General features: G+C 44.7%; 1 protein-coding gene across 3 annotated transcripts in view; it reads left to right on the top strand.

Annotated features, from left to right (window-relative positions):
- Positions 1–12340: 12340 nt before the first annotated feature.
- LOC119336434 (putative clathrin assembly protein At2g01600) overlaps positions 12341–17757 on the top strand; it is an 8276-nt gene continuing 2859 nt past the window's right edge. For 2 of the 3 annotated variants that reach the window (XR_005162468.1, XM_037608451.1), the window contains exons 1-3: positions 12341–12469; positions 12619–12688; positions 12764–12958. Coding sequence is in view for 2 of the 3 variants with exons in the window: in XM_037608451.1 (XP_037464348.1) it covers positions 12383–12469; positions 12619–12688; positions 12764–12958 (352 nt within the window). In the remaining variant the exon portion in view is untranslated. Of the gene's footprint in view, positions 12470–12618; positions 12689–12763; positions 13900–17757 lie in introns of those variants that run through there. The other variant, XM_037608450.1, reaches the window with a different exon arrangement.

Below are 17757 nucleotides of genomic sequence, written 5' to 3'. Positions count from 1 at the left end.
TTCAACTTATTTAACAAACAGGTTTCACTTATTCCAAAAAGTTAATTTCCCTCATTTTAAATAACTAATTTTAGAAAGTATATTCGTTTGACCCGATTTCACTCATTTCATAAACATTACACTGTTCCACTATTTCATATTTTTTTTTACGTTGTTCTCTATTTCAGAAAAAGTGATTTTGACTGTTTCAAAAGAATCATTTCCATTATTTCACTTATATAAAAACAAATTTCACTCAATTCAAAAAAAATTGATTCACTCGTTTCAAAAAATGAATTAACTCATTATAAAAACATATGTCACTATTTTTCCCGGAAAAACAAATTTCACTCTTTTCAAAAAGTGGATTTCACCCATTTCAAATAAACATATCAAAAAAAAATGTAACTCTATTGACCTCCACCCTTTCATTCTTTTATGAAATATGAAAAATTGAAATAGATGTCATAAGCCTAGCATCAAAATGTAAAATGTTATTCTTTCACTTAAGAAAGTGATGTTGCTTATTTCAAAAAGTGATTTCATGCATTTCAGAAAACCTTATTTCACTCAATTCGGGAAAACTGATTTCACTTGGTTCAGAAAATTATATTCTCTACTTTGATCCAACTTCACGGATTTTGATTGATTAAAAAAGTCTATTTGAGTTATACTCCCTCCTTTTCTAAATATAACCCTTTTTTATAAATTTCAATATGGACTACATACAGATGTATATAGACATATTTTAGAGTGTAGATTCACTCATTTCACTCTGTATGCAGTCTGCATTGGAATCTCTAAAAGGGCTTATATTTTAGGAATGGATGAAGTATTTCAAAAATATCAATATTCACACACTGAAGTAACCAGCTTTGCAAATAAACAATTTTAAAAAGGGTGAGTGAAATAAGTAGATTGAAACGTCAAAATTTAAATATGTTTGACATGTATCCAAGATTAGTCTTGTTCTAAACGTCTTGCGCCAGGAGTTCAAATATATATAAAAAATTGAAATGATATTACAGCTTAAAAGATATGAATGACTGAAACAGTCAAAGAGAAACTAAAAATATGGATTTGTTGGGTGAACAAGCAGAGAGAGTGAATGTGTCATATTCTGTACTTGAGTTAGAAAAAAAAAGATGGGGACCATGCATGCATCCTTTCATAAGGAAAATACCAACGTGCAAAATTAGGAAATGAATGAGTGATTAGGATACTTCATGAGGTGTCGTCCATTCATTGGCTCCTGCTGCCTCCTGGGGTGGCGCTAGAAATGTTTACAGTGAGCCGTGACCTGAATTGCTACGTGAGTGGGCCGAAATGGGGGAGTGAGACGGACGTAGTACGCACGAACCAGGCCCAGTTACTCTGGGAGAAGAAAAAAGATGTGCCGCGTTGGTTCGTTGGCTACGTGGGTAAGTTGTTGTTCCGTGCCTACTCGAACATGACAACGAAATTAACAGTTCCAGTCAGTCGACAACTGTGGCTTTATATCTGCAATTCGTTTTTTTTTCTTCTCAACTATATCAGACATGACGATGGACCCAGGTAAGTTAAGTTGGCCACATGGCGAAACTGCTGTAACGGGACTGATGGTAAACCCAACCCTGCTGCAGCATGTAATTGGACTCGGTTGTTTTGCCGCGGCATGACGACTTTCACCAGTTACCTGATGGATGGATATCTTACAGATGGAAAGGCTGAAGAATCGGCAACGCTAAGCTAAGAGAGTGTGTGTGTGAGACATCTTCAGAGGGTCCCCCTGATCCTGATATTGATGCAGCTTCTTCTCTCATGAGTGACTGATGCCTCAAGCACACAAACACAATAGATGAACGTCACATATTAAATCTTCAATTTCAGAGCGGCCACGCCACACAGTACTCTATGTCTCTCACTAACAGTTGCTCCCATTGCCACACCGAGCGCGCACACTTAGGGCCAGTTCGGCTCTCCACCGGCTCTGCGGAATTACGGGATCTTCGGAGCACCTACCTTCCAACTCCGCTATTTTTGCCTGTAACTCCGTCAGCTCCGCGGAGCTGACTCCGGAGCGGAGGGACTCCCAACACCCCCTTAATTTGCCAGTACAAATGCTGCTCCCGTTATTTCGAACATATTTTGAGATAAGATGGTAGACTATGCCCGGGCTTGAAAACTGGCCCTGTTATTACTAGCTAAGGCCCAAGGTCCATCTCAGCAGCCCATATTAGGGTCCAAAATTTGAGGCTAAACATGAAAAATTAAAGCCCCACTCACTGTTCGAAATCAAATTTAAACGGCTCCCCCCATAGAATCAGTTCGAGAAGTCAAGGGGAACATGATGTGAGGATGGGGACTGGAGTAGGACAATAGTATAACAACCCTAATATCTGGAACGTTCCCCTGGGGAAGGGGTGCAACGAACGATTTGATCGTTAAGTATGGTAGGAACCGGCAAATGAAAAGGTCTTTTTTTTCAAGTGAAAAGGTTCACTGCAGGATCCTCCCCAGCACGACCCCCCTAGATGCACACCCAACGTAATCTGTCGCTAATGAACCGTCACGTGCAGGAGGAAAACAAAGGCGAAAATGGCCCAGGTTATATAGCCCTTATAAAAAGTAGCAGGCCTATCGTCCCAGAATAGAACAAAAAAAAATTCAAAGAAACTGCCATGATACAAATATAAAAAAAATGCCATCCTCTGTTTTTTATTTGTCTAAAAAACGAATAAAAAAGATATGTGTTTTCCCTGATATGTATATAAAAAACTTCTAGTTTGCAAAAGTGAAGACAAAACAGTATTTTAGCTAAAAATGCCATTGTGTGGGAATTATGCATGGAAATTTAAAAAATTAAAAAAATTATGAAATTGCCATGATCGATATAAGGAAAATTCTATGACATTAAAAATAAAAATGCCATGATGCAAAAAATATTTTTAAAAACCATGCTTGTATTTTCAAAAATAAAAATGTCATGCCAATAAATAATTATCATGCTATAGATGAAATTTTTCACATGCTCTTAATAAAAAATTCCATGCTCTTAAACAATATAAAAATGTCACGATCTTAATAATAAACATGCCATGGCATAAACATGAATGGAAAATTACATGACATCATAAAACAATTGCTATGTTTGAGGGAACAATGCCATGTTTGTAAGTACACAAAGATTTATGAAAAATGCCATCTTATTTTTACAGAAATGCCATGGTTTAAAAATGTACTCTTACATGGTATATGCATATTAAACTTGCTGTGGAAAATCAAATGAACAATGAAAATACAAAATCTGGCAAAAAAAGGCCATGTTGGATGCATATTAAAAATGTCGTGGTTTGTGAAATGAAAATGTCGATGTATACAAACATTTTTCACGACTGATACAAAATTGCCATGGAAAAATAGTATTAAAATTACCATGGTATGTTATAATAAACTGCCATGGTTTATATAAAATAATTTGCCATGAATGGAAAAAAATGCCATAGTAAGCTCAACAAAGAGAAGTGCTATGCAATGTAAAATGCCAAATTACCATGGAAAAGTTATAGAAAAGTGCCATGATGCTTCTGAAGGAGCTAGCACATCCTTGAGGGGCCGAGCTCCTGCTTGTGAAGTAGCATGTCGGGATTAGCAGAGAGCCACAGACACAGATGCGGCCGCGATGGCGTGGCTCGCTGATCCATGCGTCCGCAAGGAGGTCGAGCGCTGGGGAAGGGGATGCAAATATGGTCACCACGGTGTGGCATGTGTCGATAAGCACACTGCGCACAGAAGACTCCTCAGGCCGCATAAAACAAGGCAAAGTGGATCGCCGGGCGCAGAAGACTAGAAGTCGCTAGAAATGAGGTCAATGGGGGCGCAGGGCCGGCGGCCCTGTCAACCCGGGGCACCATCGAAAGGTGCACTCACCAGGTGAAGTCGCCGGCGGGACAGCGACCAGATCGCCGGGGTCCTCTCTCTCTCCTATCTGCCATCTCTGGCTCTCTCGGTGTGAATGAAAAACGAAAAGGGGGAAGAGGAGAGCGAGTAGGTGAGTAGCGTCGCGTCGTTCACTGGTTTTTGTCTAGAGCGAATGACTGTTGGACGCTTAGGTGGCAGGCACTGTGCGTTAAGATGTGTGCCTCCGAATCCAACGGTTCTCAGGTAGTTCGCTGGGAAAACATTCGCAGTGAATGTCAGCCAGATAGCATTTCCTAATTTTTTAGCTCGCAATAAAACCCAGACAAGATAGAACCAACTAAAGAAAAATGGTAAGAAAGCAAGATGATAACTCATACTTTTTGTCAAATAATGTATATGATTATTCTATAATAATTGAATATAATGTGTTACGCCTGATGTTATTCAGAAAGAATGATTTAAAGTGCACTTTTAGTAACTTTGTGTCGGTTGCATGTTTCTGGTAAGTTAGAGAGAAAAAAGTATAGACCCCAACAATAAAATGCAGTTGAGAGACAAAACAATAAAGTGCATTCATGGGAGATGCATAGACCCCAACTTGTATTTGAAGATGTATTTCTTATATACATAGATACACACACGCGCGCGCAAAGAGATATATTGGTCCTAATAAGTTTTGTTGGGTAGCCTTTAACCATTGATAGAATTATTAGCATATGGGATGTATGATATAAATAATATATCATTAGAGGCTCCTTTCACATACAAATTTGATGATATGCTTTATATAACATGCACGTCATACATTATTGTTCTAGAACATAGTCAGAGGTTACCTCGAAAAATGTCTTATGCTCTATATATTTGAACAGAGGGAGTACGTCAAATGCCAATTGCTACTGGGCATGTGACTTGGCAATTGACAAGGGCTCCACCAACATGCATGTCAATAACTTCATGTATGTGAGTAATAATTGAAAATTCCAAAAATTCGATTAAACTTGTGTACATGCATATCAATAGACAAGGATCTCATTATCATGAATTGATGCATATCAATAATACCCATTTGGCCGATGAGATCATGGGATATATGGTACATTGTGTTAGTACAAATGAAAAATCCAGGAATTTGAGTGTGTATTTCTTTCATTTTTAACGAGTACTATTTTCCTTGGAATTAGTACAATGAATTTCTTTGGAATTGCTACTTATCCAACAAAATTTTGAATTTCAGTATCACTAATTTTTCTTTAAATATTCTTTGGAACTGAGATATGAAAACCTAAGTTTTCTTAAGATAAATGATACTAGGGACTTGCACAATTAAAAATACATGAATTTTTATATGGAATTCTCAAATATCCATGCCAAGTGTTAAGTTCAAAAATTTATGAATTGTCATGGAAATGAATTATCTCAAAAGGTAGCATTGTAACAATTACCCTCAGAGTTTCTCTCATACAAAATTACACTAAGAGAGAACATTCTCATTATAATAGTATAACGATTGTATTTGCATCGTAGTTGAGTCAACAAATTGCACTCCTATAACCCAAAAACAAAGTTCACAAATTCAAAAGGACTGTAGAAAATAACATTGTGTAATGTAACTAGTGCGTGTAAAAGCGCATTAACTAGCTGCATGTATCATTCATTCCAGGCGCATTAACTAGCTGCATGTGCATGTATTGTGCAATAATGCAATGTATTATCGCCGAAGTAGTTACATGTCCGCACTACAGAAATGGACTTGATTGTTGCCATCTCATAGTAATCAATAGTGGTACCAATTTCGATTGATGGCTCACCCATGTTTGTAAGTACACAAAGATTTATGAAAAATGCCATCTTATTTTTACAGAAATGCCATGGTTTAAAAATGTACTCTTACATGGTATATGCATATTAAACTTGCTGTGGAAAATCAAATGAACAATGAAAATACAAAATCTGGCAAAAAAAGGCCATGTTGGATGCATATTAAAAATGTCGTGGTTTGTGAAATGAAAATGTCGATGTATACAAACATTTTTCACGACTGATACAAAATTGCCATGGAAAAATAGTATTAAAATTACCATGGTATGTTATAATAAACTGCCATGGTTTATATAAAATAATTTGCCATGAATGGAAAAAAATTCCATAGTAAGCTCAACAAAGAGAAGTGCTATGCAATGTAAAATGCCAAATTACCATGGAAAAGTTATAGAAAAGTGCCATGATGCTTCTGAAGGAGCTAGCACATCCTTGAGGGGCCGAGCTCCTGCTTGTGAAGTAGCATGTCGGGATTAGCAGAGAGCCACAGACACAGATGCGGCCGCGATGGCGTGGCTCGTTGATCCATGCGTCCGCAAGGAGGTCGAGCGCTGGGGAAGGGGATGCAAATATGGTCACCACGGTGTGGCATGTGTCGATAAGCACACTGCGCACAGAAGACTCCTCAGGCCGCATAAAACAGGGCAAAGTGGATCGCCGGGCGCAGAAGACTAGAAGTCGCTAGAAATGAGGTCAATGGGGGCGCAGGGCCGGCGGCCCTGTCAACCCGGGGCACCATCGAAAGGTGCACTCACCAGGTGAAGTCGCCGGCGGGACAGCGACCAGATCGCCGGGGTCCTCTCTCTCTCCTATCTGCCATCTCTGGCTCTCTCGGTGTGAATGAAAAACGAAAAGGGGGAAGAGGAGAGCGAGTAGGTGAGTAGCGTCGCGTCGTTCACTGGTTTTTGTCTAGAGCGAATGACTGTTGGACGCTTAGGTGGCAGGCACTGTGCGTTAAGATGTGTGCCTCCGAATCCAACGGTTCTCAGGTAGTTCGCTGGGAAAACATTCGCAGTGAATGTCAGCCAGATAGCATTTCCTAATTTTTTAGCTCGCAATAAAACCCAGACAAGATAGAACCAACTAAAGAAAAATGGTAAGAAAGCAAGATGATAACTCATACTTTTTGTCAAATAATGTATATGATTATTCTATAATAATTGAATATAATGTGTTACGCCTGATGTTATTCAGAAGGAATGATTTAAAGTGCACTTTTAGTAACTTTGTGTCGGTTGCATGTTTCTGGTAAGTTAGAGAGAAAAAAGTATAGACCCCAACAATAAAATGCAGTTGAGAGACAAAACAATAAAGTGCATTCATGGGAGATGCATAGACCCCAACTTGTATTTGAAGATGTATTTCTTATATACATAGATACACACACGCGCGCGCAAAGAGATATATTGGTCCTAATAAGTTTTGTTGGGTAGCCTTTAACCATTGATAGAATTATTAGCATATGGGATGTATGATATAAATAATATATCATTAGAGGCTCCTTTCACATACAAATTTGATGATATGCTTTATATAACATGCACGTCATACATTATTGTTCTAGAACATAGTCAGAGGTTACCTCGAAAAATGTCTTATGCTCTATATATTTGAACAGAGGGAGTACGTCAAATGCCAATTGCTACTGGGCATGTGACTTGGCAATTGACAAGGGCTCCACCAACATGCATGTCAATAACTTCATGTATGTGAGTAATAATTGAAAATTCCAAAAATTCGATTAAACTTGTGTACATGCATATCAATAGACAAGGATCTCATTATCATGAATTGATGCATATCAATAATACCCATTTTGCCGATGAGATCATGGGATATATGGTACATTGTGTTAGTACAAATGAAAAATCCAGGAATTTGAGTGTGTATTTCTTTCATTTTTAACGAGTACTATTTTCCTTGGAATTAGTACAATGAATTTCTTTGGAATTGCTACTTATCCAACAAAATTTTGAATTTCAGTATCACTAATTTTTCTTTAAATATTCTTTGGAACTGAGATATGAAAACCTAAGTTTTCTTAAGATAAATGATACTAGGGACTTGCACAATTAAAAATACATGAATTTTTATATGGAATTCTCAAATATCCATGCCAAGTGTTAAGTTCAAAAATTTATGAATTGTCATGGAAATCAATTATCTCAAAAGGTAGCATTGTAACAATTACCCTCAGAGTTTCTCTCATACAAAATTACACTAAGAGAGAACATTCTCATTATAATAGTATAACGATTGTATTTGCATCGTAGTTGAGTCAACAAATGGCACTCCTATAACCCAAAAACAAAGTTCACAAATTCAAAAGGACTGTAGAAAATAACATTGTGTAATGTAACTAGTGCGTGTAAAAGCGCATTAACTAGCTGCATGTATCATTCATTCCAGGCGCATTAACTAGCTGCATGTGCATGTATTGTGCAATAATGCAATGTATTATCGCCGAAGTAGTTACATGTCCGCACTACAGAAATGGACTTGATTGTTGCCATCTCATAGTAATCAATAGCGGTACCAATTTCGATTGATGGCTCACCCAGAGCGAAACATCCTCATCCGTTCATGGGGCTATTAAATTGATACTGTTGATTGCCACGTGCCTTCAATGCATAATATTTTGATTACTATATTTGTGGCTATTCTAGGTTGAAATTGTGGCGTACTATCTTCATTTCTATCAAGGTAAGGATAAAATTCGAAATTCGGATAACAGGGTTTTATTCACATTTTCATGGTTAAATAATTGGCAATAAGCAAATAATTTGCAATTAAAAGGAGAGCATGTTGGATGTCCGTATGATAATTAGAGAAGTTGGTGATACTATGACAAAAATTTACTATGTTTTTTTCCTATATATTCAATAAAGTGAGTGTAGATTTTGACCAAAGATGGATAGTTGAAGTACCATCACCTCCACTTTATACTTTGACTACATTGTTGATCTATGCAGACGTAGTTGGAAAGGGTTGCGGTCAATAACCCTTGGTTTCTCTCCTTTTGTGCCGCACTAGTTGGGGGTGAGTTTCTACTTTCTTTTTTTCCAATAATTGTGAAGAGTTCAAATCCCCTATTTATATTATTTTTCTAGAATAAATGGTTTTTTCAATTCATCTGCCATTGTGTTAGCCTATTTCACCTATGGTCTCGCATGTAGTCTGAACATCTAGAGCGTAATCAGATTTATTATTTCTGCATTTTGTTTTTGCTGATTTATTAAGGGCACATGAAAAATATTAAAATATGTAGGTCGATAATATAAAAAGGTCTATCTAAAAAACCCTGTCATTTGTGATGTCAAATCCTCTCCCTTTGCCATTCTTGGCTTAGATTTGATTACTCACCTGATCATTGCCCTTAATCATTTCAATTATGAGTTTATGACACAAGTAATTTTGGATCCTCCTACTTCTTTTACCTTAGAATAATTGTAAAATTGCTTCCATCTTTTTTTTTGAAATTCAGCCTCGTGGCGCTTTATTACAATGGCAACCGAGTTACATCATGGATTACATAAGGCTAGAGGAAATCGGGTGGGTCCCATCCCAACTAAATTCAGTATGAGACTCATAAGAATATTTTGCTAAATGATGCGCCACTTGATTTGCTTCTCTCAAGCAGTGATGAAACAAAATACCATTAATCATAGATGCGCCATTATCCATAGGGGGCTAGCACCTCGAACTCGCCTCTGCATGCACTAATAACTTCCAAAGAGTCTGATTCTATAGCCAAATTCATGCATTCCAAGTGCTCAATGAGATCAATACTTTTATGAACCGACAGGGCCTCAGTAGACGCCGCATTGAGGACATCAGATAAAGGAGCGCTGCAGCACATGCAACCATTTCACTAATACTATTACGGAGGGCAACCCCTACAGCTCCAGTCCCATCATCATGGAAAGCAGCATCAGCGTTGAGTTTATAACATCCCTATTTTGTTTTATCCCATAATATTTGGCATGTGACCGGGTAGAAGAAGACACAGAACCGTAGTTTGCAGTTAGGGCTTGGATTGCAAAAGCAGTCCGAGGGGGTGCCGCAATAGTTCCCCCCTTTATGAATTCACATCTTTGGCACCAAATATACCAACAAGAGACAGCAATTGACTCTTGCAAACCAAACATCCTAAGAACTGGAGACTTCCGACTAGAGCTGCATAAGGTACCTTCCAACAACTGATCCCAATCTATCCGCACACAAAGCATGTTGAATTGCCTCAGATAGACCCAAAGTTTTCCACACATGTAAAATTGCTTTCATATCTACAATATGCAATGATAATAATATCTTCGGTGGAAAATGTATTATTCTATATTTAAATGTAAAATACACATAGTAATCGATACAAACATAAATCAAGAAAAAACTTCAGCCACCATGCCTCTTATTCAGTTCTTTTAGGGAGGCTCCTCTTTACTCACCGTGGCTCTTCCGATGCAAGGAAATCATGCGAGCCACTACCGTGAGAGCTCGATCCTGCGGCCCGCCCGGCGCCGAAGCAATCTTGGCCTCAGCCCGAAGGTGGCCGGCCTTTTTCCGCGCCGCGGCGCCCTTCTCCACTTCCATAAGCGCCCTGACCAGCGCCGCCACGTCGTCCCGTGGGACAACCGCACCGTCCTTACCGAGCGGAGGCCTTACATACAACGCCAGGCCCACCCGCTCCGACGACAGCATCACTGTTCAACCTCTGCTCGGCGTACAGCGGCCACGCCACCATCGGCACGCCCGCCGACACGCTCTCCAGCGTGGAGTTCCATCCGCAATGAGACATGAACCCTCCCACGGCGGCGTGGTTAAGGATCTCCACCTGCGGTGCCCACAGTGGCACAAGGAGCCCTGTGCCGCTCATCCTCTCGACGAACCCTTCGGGCAGGTAGCTCAGCGGGTCGGCATCGGTAGCGGCAGTGCCGAGGTAGGCCGCGCTGCTGTCCTTTTCGTTGGGGTGGTGCACCACCCAGAGAAACCTCTGCCCGCTTCTTGACAGAACACTCATTTGCACTGGATGGCACCCGCCGGGTTTGGGTACGTGTGGAGCCACCCCATACCCTTACCCATCACTCCAAACTTTACCCATCACCCGTACCCATACCTGCCGACGGGTACAACTTTTTTCCATACCCATCACCCGACAGGGTAAATGGGTACCCGTGGCCGTGGGTAAAATTACCCAAATTTGCAACACATCAATTGGAGCACTACGTAATCATAAACAACAACTTGCAGTAACAACACGGTCTTCATCTTCATACATTGGGGCAGATGTATCATCGACCAATTCAAAATGAACATCTACTTGATGTTGGTTCTTGTATCACTGCAAAAATCAATGTTCACGTACATGAATAGATCACATCATCTATATACGAAAAACATATTTCTGTGAAAATAAAATTTTTGTACTCAATCATCACACACAAAATCTCATATTTACATGTATATCATGCATCTCTATGCAGAAATCAAGGGTAATGTGTACTGATGTACATGAATATATCACAGAACATACATACAAAAATAATTGCTGTTGGAAAAAATATTTCATACTTAATCGGTCGCTTGCGTGCCGAGCTAGGCGTGCCTGCAGTTTCAACAAATATATTCAAATTGTAAGATCCGTGCTCGTTATCGTAAAATCATAAACAAAATCGAAACTCACCTAGCCAAAATAGCCTTGCTCGTGTTCTTGTGCTTGGCGGCATCGGCAGATCAACCATTGCTAAGCAGGCTAAGACGTCGCTGCTTCATGGATGTCTCAGACATAGTGCTGTGACGGTGCTACTCCTTGGACCCCGGAGCACGAGGTGGCGGACCCTGACGTCGTCCGGGGAGTTGATTCTTTCCTAGCGCGCGGAGGTGGAAGGCACCATCTGACAATAGGGTTGGGCTTGCGTTCGAGGTAGGCGTGCCATGCTCCTGGTCGTGGTGGTCGCCGAGTTGCAGCTCCACCTCGCGGTTCCCGTCCACGCGCGAGCTCTGGAGGACATGAACGGGGTGGTGGTGCGAGGCAACAAGCGGCCGGAGCCCGGAGGCGCTAGCGGTGGTAGGCGGCGGCGAGAAGATGTGATCTGGCTGATGCGAGTCTACGAGGTAATTCTGGATGTCAATCAGGCAGATATAGCCATATAAGAAAGGAGGCAATTCTGGACATCAATCAATCACCTAGATACATCTTTTTAGAATCAAATCACCTGGATACGTATCACCTATGGGATTCTGATTGTGGGCTTGTGGCTTCGTTGTGGCCTGTGGGCTACCTGAGGTATTTATGTAAAAATCGTTTAATATGTTGATAAATCTCTACTATCTCTTCTACTATTAAATATCTACTATTAAAGGAGGATCCAACGTCATGATGGTTCGACCTCGCTCGATCTCCCTCCCATCGCACGCACGCAGATTTTTTTTCTTCCAAAAATATGAGGAAAGCTGCGACGCCTCGCCGCTCGATAAAAAAAAAGGGAAACAGCCCACGACCGCACACCTCATCTCCCACTAACCCCACAATCCCTCGTCTCCAATCCTCTCGCGAGAGAAATCGCCGGCGGCGGCTAAGTACCATCGTCCGTCGTGCGCGCGAGCGCGGCTGCCGAAGCTGGACCGCGGGCGCGGCGGGGCGGGGTCCGGAGCCGGGGCGAGGGCGAGGGCGACGACGGCGGTCATGGGGTCCGGCACCTGGCGCAAGGCCTACGGCGCCCTCAAGGACTCCACCAAGGTTGGCCTCGCCAACTTCAACATCGAGTACAAGGTCAGCCCCGCCCATCCTGCCATCAACACCTCGCCTTGTATCTCCTGCCGCATATGACCTGCATCCCGCTCCTCTCTGTATCTGTCTGATTATTCTGCATTGTGCCACATCAATTGCTAATGCGCCCCAAGAATTTCTGATCTCTGCAGGATTTGGATATCACCATCGTGAAGACGACGAACCACGTGGAGTGCCCGCCCAAGGAGCGGCACTTCAGGAGTGAGTGATTCCCCCTTCCTGACCATGCAATGCGGCATCTATGCGGCCCTGGTGAAATCTTTTTGCTGGATGCAGGGATAGTGTTTGCGAACTCGGCAAATCGCCCGCGGGCCGATGTCGCCTACTCCATATGTGCATTGGCCAGGATGTCCAAGACCAAGAGTTGGATAGTGGGTTCCTTGTTTGTGTATCTTGGTAGTAGTTCCTTGTCTGTTTATCTATGCCGATTGATAATCCTTGATTCAATCATCTACACAAGGTACAACACAGGTAATTTCACCCCATCTCGCTTATTGAATCCTGAAGCAATTAACTTATAGCTTAATTACCTGCAGACTACAGTTCTTTATTGGGAACGAAGGATCCGTCTATTTTTCTTCCACTCTGTTTGGATTTCTAGGAAGTCTTTTGCCTATTGTGCAGCACATGAGTTCAAATATTTCTTATTTGATGTAGAATCAAATAAAAAGGTTGATGTTTCATGGCTCAACCAAACTGAAACCAACCTTAGGAATACAACAATTCTTGCTCCGTTGTATGTGCTCCCAACCATTCATATTGAAGGAATATGTACAGAGGCTGGGCTCGTTAAACAACACCGTAAGCCATAACATAGCTTCAACCATGAACTGCGGTTAATTAGAAGAAAAAAAACCCAATTTGTTATTCTGTGTTTGTGAGCAGTCTATCATGGATTCGGTTCAGTTGGAGGGTCTTCTATGGCTGCAGCATAAGAAATAGTACACATCTAGCCATCCAAGATCCAACATTTAAGAAAAGTCTAAGATTTGCTTAACTACTTTTTTGATTTACTTGGGCAGTTAATTAACTGCTTTTCGTAGCTGGAGCTATACTATGTCATGATATACGAATTGAGGAAGAAATTGCAATAGATAGTCATGATATACGACACTTTTCATAAGGTGACTAAAAGATAACCGTGTGTTTCTTGCCGAATTTTTTTTTGAACCGTCCATGATATTAGAGTTAGAGCATCTCCAACAGCCGCACTATAGCGCCGCGCGCAAAAAACCTTTTAGCGCGCGCGCTGCGGCTGGTTTTGCGCGCCCGCCTGCACTGGCTCCAGCCGCCGCGCCATAATGCAGCGCGTGTGCGCCATTCCAGCAGAGCGCAAAAATACAGCGCGCGCGACTCGCCGGGCATTTTGCATATATGGATATTTTGGACAAAAATGAACATGTAAAATTTGACACAAACAAGTTGATGAATAAAAGTTCATGCCCACAAGTTCATCAAAATCATGCCCACAAGTTCATCCAACCAAGTTCAAATGCAAACTAAAAGTTCAAGACATGAAAGACACATCAAGCTTCATCTTCATCTTCCTCTTCTTCGTCTTCATCCTCATCTTCCGAAGACGACTCTTCCGCCTCCGAAGATGAACCTTCCTCCCTATCCTCATCACGCACCGCATCACGCACCGCATCATGTGAAGCTCCGACGGTGTTGGCAAGATCTTCAACGGCATCTTCATGGGAATGTGTGTGAGAAGCCATGGCGGCCGGAGGTGCACCCATGCCTCCCATGAAAGAAGCAAAACTCATGCCTCCCATGGCGGCCATAGCGTCGGAGGGTGCTCCAAAGCCACCCATGCCTCCCATGGCGGCCGGAGGTGCACCCATGCCTCCCATGGCGGCCATAGCGTCGGAGGGTGCTCCAAAGCCACCCATGCCTCCCATGGCGGCCGGAGGTGCACCCATGCCTCCCATGCCTCCAAAGCCACCAATACCTCCCATGGCGCCGAGGCCACCGCCTCCCATGGCGCCGAGGCCACCCATGCCTCCCATGGCGCCGAAGCCACCCATGCCTCCCATGGCGCCGAGGCCATCGCCACCCATTGCACGAACCAAGGCTCTTTTTCGGATCAAGACTTCTTGTTGGGCAAGATTGACATACTCCTTTTGCGCCGCATTGAGGTTAGATGTGTCCATGAAGAACAAGTGCTTCTCCCATTCCAACAACTTAGCTCGCTCCTCGTTGCTCACTTTCCTCTCCTCCAAAGTCACCTTTCTCTCCTCGGCCGCCACCCTTCTCTCCTCGGCCGCCAACCTCCTCTCCTCGGCCACGGCATCTTGGTTCCTTGCCATTTTCCTCACCTCATTCGCTTCGACCCTTGCCTTCACAATAGCTTCCATAGCATTTTTGAGCTCATCATCTCCTTTCTTCTTCTTCTTTTCGGTTTTGTCTTTCTTGCACCCATCCGGTCGTTTTGGCTTCGAGTATGAAACCGAGTTGGGTGTGGGGCTTCTCTTGCCGTCATCACTTGATGCATCATCCTCCTCCTCATCATCATTCATCTCAATTGCTCGCTTCCGTTTGTTGCTCAAATGCAAATCCTCCAAACCATCACACTTCTTCCATTTCTCATCATCCTTTAACACTTCATAGCAATGAGGCAAGGTAAAGATCCTGCGTTTCTTGATCTTCCCCTTCTTGGTTGTCCTTGTCTCTTGTTTGAACAAGTTTTGTGCAATGTTGTACTACAAGAAAAACAAAACAAGTTAGCACTTCGGTCACCAAAAACAAGTATGATGAACATATATGAGATGCCACTTACTCGATCATCCTCATTTATGCCACTTGGGTTAATCTTGTCCACCGACTTTTGCGCGGCCGCCCACTTTTGACAATCCGAGTTGATTGTCGACCATCGGGACCGAAGTGATCTCTCGGAGCGGTAAATTCCACTCTTGTTGTGAGCATTAAAGTGTTCTGTCATTCGCCCCCAATACGCGTCTCTACTTTGATCACCTCCAATGGATGGATCCTTCGACACATGCAAATAGGTGTAGCATAGTAACTTGTCATCGGTGGTGGAGTAATTGCCCGCTCTTCCTCTCGGCGCCTCGACAATTCCCTCACCCTCCTCGTCCACCTCAAACTCATGGTCTTCGAAATGGATGTCATTGGTTTGAGACCAATGCGAATTGTTGGACCCAACACCCATAGTGGACATGTATGCATCATCGTTGAGACTACAATTTTTTTGAACAATGCAAATAAGCTATCTATATGTAAAATGATGATGCATTGAACAAATAAGAAGAAAAAAATACTTGGAAATTTTTTCACCTTGGGGGCATTTCGTCGAACACGTGGTGCGCGTCGGCGGCCGGCTCAACGAGTGAGCTCGCCGGTGCTTCGGTAGCCGCCGCGGCCGTCGAACGCCCTGCAAGCTTTTTCCCCCTCGCCATGCCGGAGCCGTCCGCCGCCTTGTTCTTCTTCGCGGATGTTTTGCCCTTCTTCGCCCGCGCCGCATTGGGTACCTTCTTCGACGGTGCGGCGGCGGCACGGGATGGCGCCGGCGCGACGCCACCCGGCGCCGGCGGCGTAGTCATCCGCGGCGGCAAGAAGAGGCTGCGCGCGAGGCCGACGCTCGGCGGAGCTCCGGCGGTGGCGACGCCAGCGCTCGCTGCGCTAGGGTTTCCGGCGGCGGCGGCGGGGGGGTCGCGGATGTACAGCGGGGTGAGCGGGGCGCCGGTGTGCGCGTCCATGGCGGGGGGGCAGGGCGCCGGCGCCGGCGCGCGCGGGGCGTAGGACGAGGAGAGGGAGAGAGTGCGGGCGCGAGCGCTCGAGTGTGCCGCACGCTGTAGCTGGCGCTCCAAATACACCGCGCGGATAAGTGTTTTTGACCGCACGCCCAACCCGTTATCGCGCGCGCGCCGTTTTTGCGCGCCCGCTGGAGCGAGCCGCCGCGTTGCGTGCGCGCTAAAAAGGCCTATTTTGCGGCGTGGCGCTAGTTTAGCGCGGCTGTTGGAGATGCTCTTAGAGCATCTCCAACAGGCGCGGCAAAACGCGCGCCCGCGCGGTAAAATCAGTTTTTCGCGCGCGCCGGTTGGTTCCGCGCGCTCCAGCGGTGGCGGGAAGTTAGCGCGCGCGGGAAGCGTTTGCGCGCGCGCGGTAGAAAGCGGCACGCGGCGCGCTAGATTTGGCGCGCCGCTTCGAGCGCGCCTATAAAGTCCCGCGCTTCGCCACACGCACAGAACAGCCACGCGCCCTTCTCCTCGCAATCTCGCCGCTTCGCACTCCACCGCTTCGCCGCGTCGCCGCTTTCTGCGCCACCACCGCGCCACCATGCCGCCGCGCCGCCGGGGTGCTTCGGGCTTTCGCGGCGTCCGCGAGCGCCCCAACGGCTGGTACTCCGCCGAGATACGGGCCGACGACGTCCGGCTCGGCCTCGGGATGTTTCGGAGCGCGCGTGAGGCGCACCGCGCGTACGACGCTACGGCGTGGCGCTTGGACAGGCCCCGATCCCAGATGAATTTCTGGGACGTCTTCACGCGCGAGGAGGCGCAGCGCCTCGCCCCTCCGCCGCGGCCGATCACGGACATGGACCGTGCCGACCACGCTCGGCGGCAGCGCCGTCTCCTCGTCGCCGAGGAGGATGAGCGAGCCATGGCGGAGTGGCGCCGTCGCCACCCAGAGGACGTCGACGCCGAGCATGCCTACTGGGCGGAGAGGACGGCAAGGCGCCGCTCGGAGCGGGCGGACCGGCGTCAGCGGAAGGCAGTGGCGAACGAGCAGTGCGACATCGTCTCCGCAGGTGGGAGGTCGTTCTTCACCTCGGACGATGAACGTTGGGACGACGTCTGGCTCTCAACCTCGGACGACACCGACGAGGATGACGATGGTGATGGCAGCGACTTAGAGTAGTTTTCTATCTATGTATGCCGTAGTAATTTCTATCTATCTATCTATGTATGTTGAACTATCTATCATCTATGCCGTAGTAGTTGCACCGATGTAAAATATCTATGTATCGCTTTTTTTATCTATGCAATTTTAATTAAAAATATTATAGAATGAGCGCAGGCGCTGCATTTTACTGCGCCTGCTGGAGCTGCGCGCGCGCGCGGCTTTTCAGCGCGGCTGCTGGAGCAAACGCTGCGCGCCGCGCCAAACCAGGCGATGGGCGCACGCCAAATCTATTTTTACAGCGCGGCGCGTTGGGCGCCTGTTGGAGATGCTCTTAGACACAAGATGTTGGCTCGAAATATCACATGTCATTATTAGGCATCTTTAGGGATGGAGGTTAGGCATTGTCAGCG

The sequence above is a fragment of the Triticum dicoccoides genome, chromosome 7B (genome assembly GCF_002162155.2).
Source record: "Triticum dicoccoides isolate Atlit2015 ecotype Zavitan chromosome 7B, WEW_v2.0, whole genome shotgun sequence".
NCBI classification, from domain to species: domain Eukaryota; kingdom Viridiplantae; phylum Streptophyta; class Magnoliopsida; order Poales; family Poaceae; genus Triticum; species Triticum dicoccoides.
This window is presented reverse-complemented; position numbering and strand designations above follow the sequence as displayed.